Source organism: Manacus vitellinus, unplaced genomic scaffold, assembly GCF_001715985.3.
Source record: "Manacus vitellinus isolate BGI_N305 unplaced genomic scaffold, ASM171598v3 scaffold_14_pilon, whole genome shotgun sequence".
Classification (NCBI taxonomy): Eukaryota; Metazoa; Chordata; class Aves; order Passeriformes; family Pipridae; genus Manacus; species Manacus vitellinus.
Window position 1 is genome coordinate 2,833,851 of NW_021939063.1, and position 13,638 is coordinate 2,847,488.

A 13,638-nucleotide genomic window follows, 5' to 3' on the forward strand; every position below is an offset into this window, starting at 1 on the left:
ACCAGCCTTAAAAGTGCTTTGACAGTGTGTGAACCATGGAAATGGAAGATTATCAGTGTCCAGAGTCATTTGTGCAGGGGGCCAGGCTCTGCTTAATCCCCTGGGGTGACTCAAAGTTTAATGAGAGGAGCCTGAAGCACCACTGGGAAATGAGGGTGGCTGGGAGAAAATTCAGAAAAGAGCCTGAGTGCCTCCCTCCTCCTTCTTATCTGGTCAGAAAATGCAGTTTCTCAACCAAAAATAGACAGGAGGGACACCAATACAACGCAATACAAAATCCAGATTTGAGTTTAGCCACACAAATTCACAAATACAGCAACCAGAGCTGGGTTTTCCATCCCCAGAGCTGCTGATTTACTCAAGTATCTTTTGGCACACTTTGTCCCACAGCTTGGTTTTTGTCCTGCTGCTGACTACAGTGACTTCACACTATAACTGTACCAATTATGGCAATTTATTCCACTTTATTCGAGAATATTTTACACATTTCTCAGTGAAGTGTTGAGAACTTGAAGGAAAAGCATTTCTCCAGGTAACTTGTCCTTGAGACCCCTGTGTCTTGTTTCTATTGGTATCTGATATAAAATGGGAGTCAATTCTTAATGTTAAATCAACAACAAATGAATACATTGTGAAGCTATTGTAGAAAAACATCACTATCCACCAGGTCTATTTTTATAACCTTCTCTGTGGATGTTGCTGGAGATTTGTCCTGGAATAGAGGGATGCTTAGCCTGATCCCTCATGGATATTCCTATATTCTTCCTTGCAAATAAATCCTTAAAGGATGTAAAAGTGAGAGAAAGCAGAAACAGTCAAGAAATTTTGTTATCCCAGCAATTTCCAGCTCCTTGGACACTTTAATTAGTATTTAATTAGGATTTTTCATGCAGATCTATATCTTGTGCAGCAAACAGCCCAACATATCAAAGAATCTCAAACGTGATTTACAGTCCTCAATCACAAGTGCACTGAATGCACCTTGGGAAGCTTCCAGTGCTCATCTCTGCACCTCAATTGATATTCTGAGCCACAGGAGCAGTAGTTAAATCTGTAATTTTCATTGCAGCCTTTGAACTGTTTATGAGATGTAATCCTGCTTATTTATGGATTTTTTAATTGTTGCATTAAATTGAAAAAGTTACCAAAGTCTGGCTGCCAAGAAGACTGTGGCTGTCAGTCTACTCTCCCCCAAAGATGTGGGGTGGAATCAGTGATTTCTTTTTCCTGTATAAATCTCTCTATCACCCTTTCCAAAGTGATGGTTGCTGACAACAGAGTGAAGCCAACCATTTAGAAGGCCAGTAAAGTTCTCATAGGTACAGGACATGGGTTTAGGAGATAAGAGGGTTACATTTGATTCCCATCACCTGCAAAGTCTCAGTGAGTTCCTCTCTTTTGTTTTATTTTCCATGGAGGCCACACTGAACACAAAGTGGGTTACTGAGACCTCCTGCTTCAGTGTCAGCTCAGCATCTTCTACTGATTTCACAATATTCACATCTGGGTTTTTGAATATTAACACAGGTTTGGCTTTCTTTGGGAATTCTAGAACTCACATCACTGGCAGAGCACAGCCTGCCACTGGACAGTTTTATATTCAGCCCAAATTTCCATCCTCAGATCTCTGGGCTTTTGGAGCAGCAGCTTTAGAAATACTGAGCATAAATCTTAAGGCAATCTACCATGAGGAGTCTTTTACACCACAGTTAATTAAAGAAGTTTAAACTGTACTTCTTCTCCTTCCTCTGGCATGGGGCCTGCTCACTAATTCAAGCAACAGATTCCCAAAATCCAGGAGGAGGGGAGCTGAAGTCTGTGTTCTCACCATTTAAATTCATTTTCCTGCTGCATGTATCTTGTAACAATCTGGCCTTTGTTAGTGCTGCACACAGATCAGATCCTCAGAGCCCATTCTTCCCCCTCTCCTTAATGTCAACCTATATAGGGGAGGTGGGGTATTTTCATTATGTAGGTGAGATTTAATGATCATTTCTGCTGACATTTCCATTGCTTTCCTGGGATGACTACTGTGAGTAAACAGTCTTTTGTTCTCCTTTTCAGCAGCCACCTCACAGACCCAGTATTCTGCTGCTGCAGTGTAAATGTAATTTATGAAAGAAACTGGCCCTGTCTGACTGGCTGGGGTTTTCTTCTCTTCACTGGCACAATGACTTGCCAAGTAGCTTCACATTTGACTTGAATGCAGCTGGCAAAGCTCTGCCACCTCTACATCATGCCATGAATGCATGGAGTGATCTCACATGTACCAGTCTCTGCTTCAAAACCTGGGGGTGAATAGAGGTGATTTATGCCCAGCTCCTCTGTCAGGGATTGCTGATTTGCAGCGGATCTGTGCAGCAGCAGCTCTTTCACTTGGCCACAGTTGTGGACCATCCAGCACTTTAGAAAAGCAAATGTGTCTTCTGTTCCTCTCTGAATCCTGATCTTATTTGCAGCATCTACATTGCACCATCAAATGAAAGAACTGATGGCAGAAGAGTACTAATAACAGCAAATGTGCTTTAAGAGATGTATGAGTTGGGTAAATCCCTCTAATAGATTATCTGTACCATGTATTTATTTTCTGGGTTTAGGACTTTGCATATATTAGCTCTAAAATTCCTCTTGCACTTGATAACAGCCATGTTTGTAACCTCTCAATGAATTTGTTGCTAACTGTTCCCAGTATATGTAATACCTACTCAAGCTGTATAGCCAATTTTTCATTAAAAGCAAAAAAATGTCTGCTCTGAGTAAAAATTCAATAATCCCAAATACAGACATCATTGTTTTTCATGTTAAGCATCTTTTTTAGTCCAGGAGCAATGGAATATGGGAATATTCTGCTGCTGGAGGTCACATCCCTTCAGTGAAATGTGACACTGAGGTTCTCAACTCCTCTGAAGTGTGATGACTTTGAGACATTTTGCTTACAAGAAATCACACAAACCCCACTGCCCTGGCCAGGCTACAAAGTGAGTATGTCCTGTCTAAAGCTGAGGAACAGCATCAGGCTCCTGTTCCTGCCTGAAATTCCAGTGGCATCAGCTGCACTGTCCTACCTGTGGAGCCAACTTACACCATCAGCTCAGCAAACCTCAACTTACTGTCCTAAAACTTTGTGCAGTTCTCCTCTACTCTGGAATGACATTCCCTTAAAGTAACTGCATGTTGGTAGAGATTAAACCACAGAGCAAGAGATGCAATCTTGGGAATTCCTCACAAACACCAAACTGTGGCATCATGGAATAGTGTGCATTGCAACACAAAATAAATTTCCCAAGGAAAAAAACATCCATTGCTGAATCTTTTCTTCCTATACCTCCCACAACTGCATTGTGCAGCCTGTTCCATGTTCTCACCCTGTTCCACCATGGAGCCAGGGAACTTTCTTCTCCTTTCTACTCCCACTAAGAAGGTTCTGCTTCAGATTTTTCTCTTCCAGTTTCATATATTTCAATCCTGAGTTTAAGACAGTTGTGTGTTCCTCTTCCAAAATAAAAGGGATGAAATGTATTGGTACAAAGACACTTGTATCAACTTCAGGACATGGTCCAGTGTTGGACCTGGCAGTGCTGGGTTAATGGTTGGACTCCATGAGCTTCAGAGGTCTTTATCAACATTAATGATTCTTTGACTCTATAACACTGTCCTAACCAGGACCTTGAACTTTATATCCATAAATCCATATCCATAAATTGCATCCCACTTCTGCAAACCTGGTCCCTAATCCCCCATTTCCCTCTCTGTGCTGGTGATGGAAGGACAAGTTTCCTGGATCACTAATTTTCGCTACTATATTTTTTAGCTCATTTTCCACTCAGTTCCAGGCCTTTCATATCCTCCCTGTAAGTATTTATTATCCCAAAGCCAGACTGCTCCTCACATCAGACTAATGAACTCCCAGCTGACTGAGTCACTTCCCCTGGAGCTTTCAAACATTTGTATCAGTTGCTATTTTGCTGTAAAAACCTGCTATTTCTGTCATCCTTCCCCCAGCTCCTGATTCCCTGTTCCCAGCTCAGAGATGGGACTATATTGTCCTCCAGTTCCTCACTGGAACAGCCTTCAGTCGTGGTTGCTGAGCTGAAATGTTACAGTCTTATGACCCTTAACAGCTTTTGCTTTCCAATAAATGTTTGGAAAGCAAAAGCATCACATAATTTCTCATTCTTTATCAAATAAAATTATCCAATATCAGAGAGATCATGCCAAATTTAACTCAGGAGTTTCTCCAGACTCACAAAGTGCCTTTTACAACATGTCACCAAAGTGATCTGACTCCAACCAATTTTGTCTTCTCTGACAACAGCTTTCTAATCCTTTATTGCCCACTACATTTTAAATTTTTAATATAATTCTAACACTATTTCATGAGCCATCCCATTACTTTTACCTTTCATAAACAGCTAATGCCTTTCAATAACTGTACTGCCCTTGGATAGCTACTCTGCCATATTTTCTGCTATTTGCTTTATCTCTCTAAATATTTTAATTCCTATATTTTCATGATGTGCTGGCATCAGCTCACAAACAAATTGCCTCTGCCCAGATTAGTTGGAGAATTTAGCAGCCTACAACTCTCATCAATATTTATGCTTTCTTCTTTAGAGAAACAGGAAAGTATTAGAAGTGGAAGAAGCAGCAGTGGGTCTAAACAAACACAAATCAGAAAAGAATTCTTATGGGTTTTATGGTGAAGGCAAAGCAAGTGCTTTACAAAGGCATTTAAAAAGCCAAGTCAAAGCAAACAATCATTTTCTGTTGTTGAGCTTTCAGCTCTCCTGAGATGGCTATCAAAAAGTTGATACTAATTTACTCACTAACTCATCCTCTAGAGGCAAAGTGGGGCAGAAAATGCTCAAAAAGCAAAAGTAAATAATAAATGTTCTCCCAAATACTGTATCTGGGAAAACATATCCATAATCTACCCAGTTTCATCTGGATGCAGTTGGGAAGGAGTGGCAGTAGCTGCACTTGGGAGTTGATAGTCCAGGGGTCTTGTCTGAAATCCTGCATCCAGATTTGATTCCTGTCCTCAAAACCAGCAACTAAACTAAACCATTACAGGGAGCAAATAAGAATTTTTCCTTTGAATATTCACTGAGTAACAAACAGTTCATGTTTCACCCTACACCACCTTAGGAACCAGTTCTTTCTCATTTCGTTTCAGGAAACACAGTTTTCATCTAAATAATAACAATAGTAATAATAATAATAATAATAATAATAATAATAATAATAATTTCAACCCAAAAGTAAAGTGAAACCCTTACTTGGAACAATAAGCTCAATTTCTTCTGACATGGCAGTTCCCAGCACATTGGAAGCAAAGCAACGATATTTCCCTTGAAAATTGTTGATGATTCCTCGGTTCTGAATCACAAAAGTTCCAGAGTTGTTGGATGTAACTATCCTCGGGTCAGACAACAAATCAAATGGTTTTCCATCCTTAGTCCAGTTAAAGCTGAAAAATAAAACAAGTGTTAGGAAGGGCAGGTCCCAGAAGAGCACTATGGGACTAAACCAGGGGTAAATGTGTTTTAAAGCGTGTTTTATTGAAATAAAAGGATGTAAGAGGGGAGAGTTGAGTGGCAAAACGACCACTGTGCTGCTCTAACTTGGGTTGGCTCTTGGGCACATCTCTCCTTTTGGACACTTTGCCTTTGGAAATAGGAACACAAGGACAGCAAACGAGAGAGACCATCTGTGACAGCAAGAGCCAGCCCCTGAAAGGAGCTGGAGGTTTGCAAAGGGCTGTGTCTGGAGAAATGTTGGTGGTTTGGACTGGCAGGAAATTTTCTCACCATCTCCCATGGCTGGACCCAGAAGAAACAGAGATGATCCCATTGAGCTGCTCCTTGCCACAGAATCACCTGTAGTTTTAATGTTACTGGGGTGTGATTTTGATAAATGCTGAAATATTTGTCACAGGCCCTGTGTCTGGACTTCTCAGATGGACTGAAATTTGGCTGCACTGATTCAAAATCTGGCAGTTGGAAATCACAGTATAACATGCATTCACTGGGAGATGTACCTTTTTTTTAAGAGTATTGTTTCAAGAGAATAAATTAATGTCGACAAAACTGTATATTTTGTCACTTCACTAGTTTTGGCAAAACTGCCTTGCTACAGCATGGAGGGAATCTGGGTTCCTATCACCTAACAGGCACTATCACATCACTTCAAGAGAACAGAAAACTTCTCATTGATGCACTGACAATCTGTGAAACAAAGGGAATTTGTTATCATGCTACAAATCCCCATTTAGAGCTCAATTAAAAAGTGATCAAGTAATCTTGATATAAAGTAAAGAAAACCCTTTTTAAAGTTTAAATTGTGTTGCAGAGAAAGGAGAATGGAAGGATTAAAGACTAAAAATGACATGCAAACCAGTCATTAATTTAGCCCATTCAGTGTGGAAAGTCTCAGGAGGAGCTTTTACATTCTTGTTAATCACATTTTCGTTAAAAATCTTTCTCTTTTCTGCACTGGTGTAAAATACCTAAAGTTTATCTTTGGATATTTATTTGAATGACTCCTTATGTGTCCGTTTGTAACATCACCATGGCCCTGATGATGTCAGGTACAGACAAGTTATCTGATAAAATGCAAATGTGATGTCTGAATACATGATTTAATGTGTTTGACATTTTTAAGGTGGCTGTGGAAAAGGCAGAAGAGCAGCTGGGCTCCTTTGATTATTATTACACACCTCCTATCTTTTGCAGCATGGCCCAGACAAGGTTTTTTTAAATCATGGGGTGAACTTGGCACGTGCCAGAGATATGGAACATCTCCCAGCAAGAAAAAACATGTTGATACCTGCTCACAGAGTGAGGGGAGGGGATGGAGCAACAAAAACTCAGTGGTTCAAGTGGAAACCCAAACCTTAACCGTGATGATGAGCAGGTTAATGTGCACCAGCCACCCACAGCCAGAACAATGTTTGGCAAAGGTTAAAAGCAAACAGTTTCTGCTGCTTCCCCCAGCACTACTCACGTGGGATGTGGGTTTCCTCTGGCTTCACATTTAATTGTAAAGTCCTCATCAAAGGGGTAGGCAACCTGGGTGTGGGATTGCTCCGTGATTGTTGGAAGCTGTGAGACTGAGCACAAAGAGGTATCGGGTTAAATCACCAGGCAAGCAAAACAGAGCTCCCTCAGGTCCTTCCTTGGAAAGGGACAATGCCAGGATTGCCCCACTCCTGCTAAAAGGGAGCCTTGGCTTAACAAAAACATGATCATCATCTTCCTGGTATGGACAATGCTCTCTGCTTCCCCAGACTGGTCACTGGCACTGCCCCAGTGGCCAAAGAAAGGCTTGGCTGTGCCCAGCCCAGGGGCATCACCTGCCCCAGTGGCCAAAGAAAGGCTTGGCTGTGCCCAGCCCAGGGGCATCACCTGCTCACGTTGAGAGCTGGGACTGTGCTACCCCTGCAGCCAAAACACGGGGCTCTGGGCTGGGGAAGTCAATAACTGGCTTTTAATCCAGACACAGACTCACACACATGAAGCAGCAAACTTGTACCTCTGTCCTGGATAAAACTGCCAAGAAATCCATGGACTGCAAGGCTGAGTTAATACCCCTCCAGGGTGCAGAGTTACCACTCACACGGTCACGCAAGGATGTTGCGCTAACATTGTTTTTTTTCTGAGGGAATTAAAGTGTTGCAAATGCCTGTGTAGCAGAGCCACACGAGGGAGAACACTCCCTGCAGCAGGGCTGGGGATAATGGGATCATCACATTGTTATAAACAGCCAGGAAGAGAATTAACATGCTCTTTGGTTGCTATTTGGAGTCCAGGAAGCTCAAAGCTGGAGCGAAATGTCTGATCGTATCGTGTGGTCTCAAAGCTGAACACTTTCTAAGACCACCAGCTTCACTGATCAGAAAGAACTCTTTTTATTAAAATACAAATGCTTCATTAGAGCAAATTAATGGTGATGTGGTTCCCTCACGTAAAAGCAGTGGGTGCCCAGGCAGTTTGTCCTGCACTTCACAGGCACAGCTCCACTTCTGCTTTATTGAAACTCAAGGAGCTGCTGCAGAACCTTCCTGAAAAAAAACCCTCTACTTTCCAATGCAAATTGGGACAGCTTGAAAAAAATCTCCTCTAACCCTGCTTGGTTGCCTTCCCCTTTGCAGCCAGGGCTGTTGGCAGCTCCAGAGTGCTGACAGCTCACAGCAGCTCCACGGGACGCCCCAAAACTGGCTCATGTCCTACTCTGAGGCCACATCACTCAAAACCCTGCAAAGAGCCTACATGGCTTTTTCCCTTAGGTTTATTTGTTTATTTTCCCCCACCATAATTCATAAACCCCAATATTGTTGAGTTTTGCTTTGTTGAGGCTGTTTAACCACCCCCCCCAAAACAAACAAACAAACAAACAAAACAAAACAAAACAACACCCTAGTGTAGTTTGCAATCTTCCTCGTCCATTTATGTTTGGAAAATGCAAAGCTCAGAGGTCTGGGCTGTGCTCCAGGCAGTGGGCTCCACGGGCTTTGCTTGGATTGTTCCCTATGAGCCTCATCCCATATTTTACACGTGTCCTGGAAGCACATGGACCATGTAAAACAGGCAGTTTAAATGCACCACAGCCAGAGAGGGACACAGGAGGTGCTCCCCGGGGGGGGATACAAGGTACAAAATACCTCCCTGGGGACCAACATCCACCCTGAGCCACACAGCTGCTCCTTTTCCAGGCTGGAATGGCGGGTTGCAAGACAAGAAAACAAGGATATATGTACATCAAACAAGCTTCAGGGAGATTCAGAGTCAAAATGAGGAATTTATGTGAAGGACAAACCCAAACCCTCGGAGCTAAGCTGTGTGTTGGATGGCAAACACCAGATATATGTTATTAGACAAGTTCACTGCTACATTTAAACAGGCAAAACCAGAGTAGCTATTCTTTGTATCACACCTGAATTTCCCAAAGGTCAGGTTGTGGCAGGATTAAATTTAAAATGGAGCAACTGGAAAGGAGGATTTAATATTTTTTTTTCTTCAGGGGAAGTTTAAAAGGAAAAAAGGGGATATCAAACAAAACAGCAAAGTGTACAGCAAATAACTACAACTCACCTGATAATGGTATTTCAATAGCTGCTGCCAAACTCAATACAAAGAAAAACAGGCATATGGTGATGCCTTTTGTGCTTAATAGCATCTCCATCACTCTTCTGTAAACAAGGAGTCCAAACAGAATGAGAGATACCTGGTGCTTCCTCTCACTGTCGCTTCAAATCAGACGTAGGGATGTGAAAGTGGAAGTCTAGTGAGGAGAAGAAACAACAATATTACCCTGCAAAATGAACTTGGGTCTAACAAAGCTATAAATTAAGTAAATGCTTCAGCTAAACTGCAAATTGCACTAAGTGGTCCAATTTCCTCTCCTCTCTCTCCATCCTTTGGTTTCAGGAATAACCCCTATTACATCTCTAACAAAAAAAAACATACACAAAAGTACAACTCTATTATAGCACAGAAGGATAATTATTTTTTTCGGGGGGTTGCAATTAAAAGTAGGGATGGTTTAAAATGCAGTATATTTGTAATCATTCCAGTTCATAAATTTTTCTAATGAGAGTTGTGTAAGTTGGAAAGTAATGTAACAGATCTAATGAGAGAAATTTGGTACACTAATGACCTTGTTCATAAATCTCATCTGTCTTTTATCTTTCATTTATGCTTAAAAAAAGGACACAATCTCATTTAGTTCATTAATAAGGACCAGAACATGAAACATTTGCTTTTCCTCCATAATCCCAGAACTCCTATAGGTAGGTTTTACACATTCCATTAGACACCCTTAGATTCTTCATTACAAGGCAAAAATGTCTTTTAGCTGCCAAAAGGAGACATAACCAGTGCTAATGAGTATTCAAGTGTAATTCACAGAGAAGTGAAAGTCTGGTTTAGATCAGACAGCAGGAAGAAATTGTTCCCTCTGAGGGTGGGGAGGCCCTGGCACAGGTTGCCCAGAGAAGCTGTGGCTGCCCCATCCCTGCAAGTGTCCAAGGCCAGGTTGAACAGGGCTTGGGGCAACCTGGGCTGGTGGAAGGTGTCCCTGCCCATGGCAGGGGGTGGCACTGGATGATCTGCAAAGTCCCATCCAACCCCAAACATTCTGAGATTCTGTGATTCTACGGATGTGGGTGCACAGAGGATTTCATGCAGCTTCATTCACAGTATCTCAGTGAATTGTGAGCCACTCTAAGGTGTGTTTGTACCTGTGCATCCTCTAAGACATAATGCCAAGGGACATCAGTCCCAAGAGAATTTAGACCTCATTGTCAAGATAATTTCACAAGAGCCATTTTTAAGACAAGTCTACTGTGCTGGAGCAAAGGAGCAACCCCAGCCCTGTGCAGCACAGTGAGCTCTGACTCCAGCCACCAAGTTCACAGGTAGAGCTGTACAACCATGGCAATCCATTTCCAGACTAAGCCTGGCTCAAACACAGCTCTTGGATCTTTGCACATCCCACCCGGTTAATCCAGGGATCAGAAAAGCAATCCCGGGATCACCGGGAGCAGTTGGCACTGGGGGCAGGCGGGAAGTGGGACCAGGGGATGCTCATCCTTGCCCAGCACGGCTGGAGCAGGGACAGAGCTGAGTCACAGCCCACACACACACACACAGGGTTTTCTCCTCACCGTTGGTTTGCTGGACCTCTACAAAACACAGGCACAAAGCAGAGATTCCCCTTTTACCCGGCACCCTCCCTCTCGCTTCAGCTCTTGGGGCTGAGCAACAGGTTGTGCTGTGGCCCTTCCTCCAGGGTAACTTCTGTTCACATGGTCCTCAGCTCACGAAAACTTCCTGGAAAGTAAGGTCTTTGAGAGCAAAATCCTTGGATGAAGGTTGAAATTGGCCAACGAGGGGCAGGCGACAGACACCATAATCACATAAGCCTCATTTGTTTAGAAATGAGGTTAAAAACCAGATGTCTTATAAGTATCTTAGTTAGTGAGTGTTTGCTGATGGAAGAACCTGACTAATCTGCTTAGTGCTGGTTTCACAGAGGGGGATGGTGCAGAAGGGCACTGGAGGGGACAGAGACCCTCTGGCTTTGCTGCCACCCCCAGGCTGTGCCCGAGTGCAAATCAGGCAGAATGAGGCAGCACCAGCAGGTTCTGTTTTGTGGCAGTCGGTGTTTCCTGCAGTTTGAGTTCTCCTGGCTCTAACTGGTGAGTAATGGACCTTTCCAACCCTCAGCCTGCTAAAAGCTGGGCTGTGTGACAGCCTGGGGGGCACCCAGGACACGGAGCAGCCCCACCTGATGGCTGCTGTCACTGCAGGACAGGGCTCCCACCCTCCCTCACCTGCTCCTGGCAGACACTCAGCTCCAGATCTGTGTCAGCCACAGCAAAACAGATGCTCTGACAGCAAACCCTCTGGACACAGAATTGCAATTTAGGCTCATAAAAATCTGACCAGTGTTGCCTGCAGATGGTACATCCCTGGCAGTGAAATCCTCCTCTCCCCCATCTGCTGACAGCTCTGGGGACCCAAGCAGGCAGGTCAGGATGCCAACCAGAGGCAGGAGAGCTGGGATTCCAGGAGGTGTGCAGCCTGCTAAGGTCACAGGCTGAGCAGCAGCAAGTTTCTTTTTATATCAATCTTACAAAGCATCGTGTAGACTCAGATTAAATTCAAGGAAGAAACCAGGAACACAGCTCGATTCTTTACCCAAACCCATCAGCTCACACCTTTTTTTTTTTTTTTTTTTTAATAAAGTGACAGAGCAAAGCAGAAACATTCCAAATAAGCAGGATATCCTTTATCCTGTGGTACAGCAGGACTTGCCTCTGCAGGCTGCTGTAATTAGTCGGCCTGTCTAGCGCCTCGCTCCTCTTCCCTGGCTGGAATACTAATGCAGGGGCTGACAGCACCAGCACTGGGAAGCAGCCAGCACAGGGGGACTGGTGCTGCTGGACTTGTGCACAGCCAGAGGATACTTCCAGAGGCCACTCAGAAATCTCCCTGCACTGTGTTTTACCGTGGCTGGTTTATTCTGGGGTGAATTCCCTAAGATGCAGCCCCGGTGTGAGAGGAACTAAGCAGGAGGAATTAAGCACCTCCATCTTTGTGGAGGTGTTTGCCTGGTGATAACCATCCAGCAAGATAAGCCTCCTGTTCCCATGTCATATATATTATCCCTAATGGAGCAGCAGAGGTGCTGTCTGGGCTGACAGCAGGTGCTATGGAATGCCAGCCCTTTATGCACATCTCCCCCGGCCTCCGCTGCACCCTGTTCTGGACAATGTTGGTCCTCAGCACATGGACAGGTGAGGCTCATCCTCCCAGCAGAGACCTGTGCCAGGCTATTAACCTCATTTAAGGTGACTATAGACAGGGCTGCCAAGCTGTAGGTGTTTAGGATGGCTTTAGGTGTTCAGGATGGCTGTCACGCCCTTGGCTGTCCCACCGAGCCTCAGGCCCACAGCTCAGCTGAAACTGCAGAGATCCTGATTAAATCACCAACCTCCCCTCTCATCTCCAGCACCCAAACAACCCCAAGTCCCTTCCTAAATGAGCTATATCAGACATTCTCCATCAGATGCCCAGACATCCATCCATCCATCCAGACAGCCCATCCATCCTGGCTTCAAACACAGCCGCATGCCCAAACTTCAGGCAGCACAATCCTTCCCTCCTGGGATGATTAAACTCCAGCCCAAAAGTTCTCATCTTGTGCCAGTTCCTAGCAAACGAACAATTTAGTTGCTTCAGTAATTTGGAGAAATGAATGAGGGAGCTGTGCAGGCACTTGGCAGCTGTGGGCAGGTTTCGGTCTCGCTGGTGCCAAAGTACAGCTCTGTCCTTGGGGGTGGGGGAGTGCCAGAGAGCACCTTGCAAAATCCTTGGTAAAACATCAGCCCTGCTCTGAGGCAGTGTTGGGTCAGGCCCAGAGCTCCTGTTTTTCATGGAATCACTGCATGGTTTGGGTTGGAAGGGACCTGCCATGGGCAGGGACACCTTCCACTAGCCCAGGTTGCTCCAAGCCCCATCCAGCCTGGCCTTGGACACCTTGTGGATGTGGGGCAGCCACAACCTCTCTGAGCAGCCTGTGCCAGTCCCTCACCATCCTCACAGGGAAGAATATCTTCCCAATATCCAATCCAACCCTGCCCCCTGTCAGTGTGAAGCCATTCCCCCTTGTCCTGTCACAACAAGGGGTTGGGAAAAGCCCCTCTCCACCCTTCCTGTGAGCCCCCTTCAGGTACTGTCAGGCTGTGAGATCCCCCCAAAGCCTTCTCTTCTCCTTTTCTCCAGGAATTCCACCTCCTCCTTTGTTCTCAGGAGGAGCTGGCTGCAGCATCCCTTGGACCAGGGAGGGGGGCACTAGATTGCCAAAGAAAACCTTTCCTCTACCCAAGGAATGAACACGTATCGATGCAACAAATGTCACATTCACAACCCCTCCTCTCCCTTTTGCTTTCCCCCCCTCCTCCCTCCATTTCCATCCTTCTATTTGCTTTTCTCTGCCTCAGGCTTAAGTCAAGTAATTTGAATTCACTGCAAATACTTATCTGTAGTTCCTTACCTGCAATTCATTATTTACTGTGCTGTTCAGTTAATAGTAAATACTGATTGCTCTAAGGACAGCTCATTTGTTTGTTTA

The 13,638-nt window shown here is 44.3% G+C and overlaps 1 protein-coding gene across 5 annotated transcripts in view; it reads right to left on the reverse strand.

Moving 5' to 3' along the window:
• Positions 1-13,638, reverse strand: part of CHL1 (cell adhesion molecule L1 like) — a 134,769-nt gene that overhangs the window by 50,555 nt on the left and 70,576 nt on the right. For all 5 annotated transcript variants that reach the window (XM_029958244.1, XM_029958242.1, XM_029958243.1 and 2 more), the window contains exons 3-5: positions 9,093-9,282; positions 7,006-7,111; positions 5,280-5,470 (exon numbers count right to left, since the gene is read on the reverse strand). In XM_029958244.1, coding sequence (XP_029814104.1) covers positions 5,280-5,470; positions 7,006-7,111; positions 9,093-9,183 — 388 coding nt within the window. In that variant the 5' untranslated portion in view covers positions 9,184-9,282. The remainder of the gene's footprint in view (positions 1-5,279; positions 5,471-7,005; positions 7,112-9,092; positions 9,283-13,638) is intronic.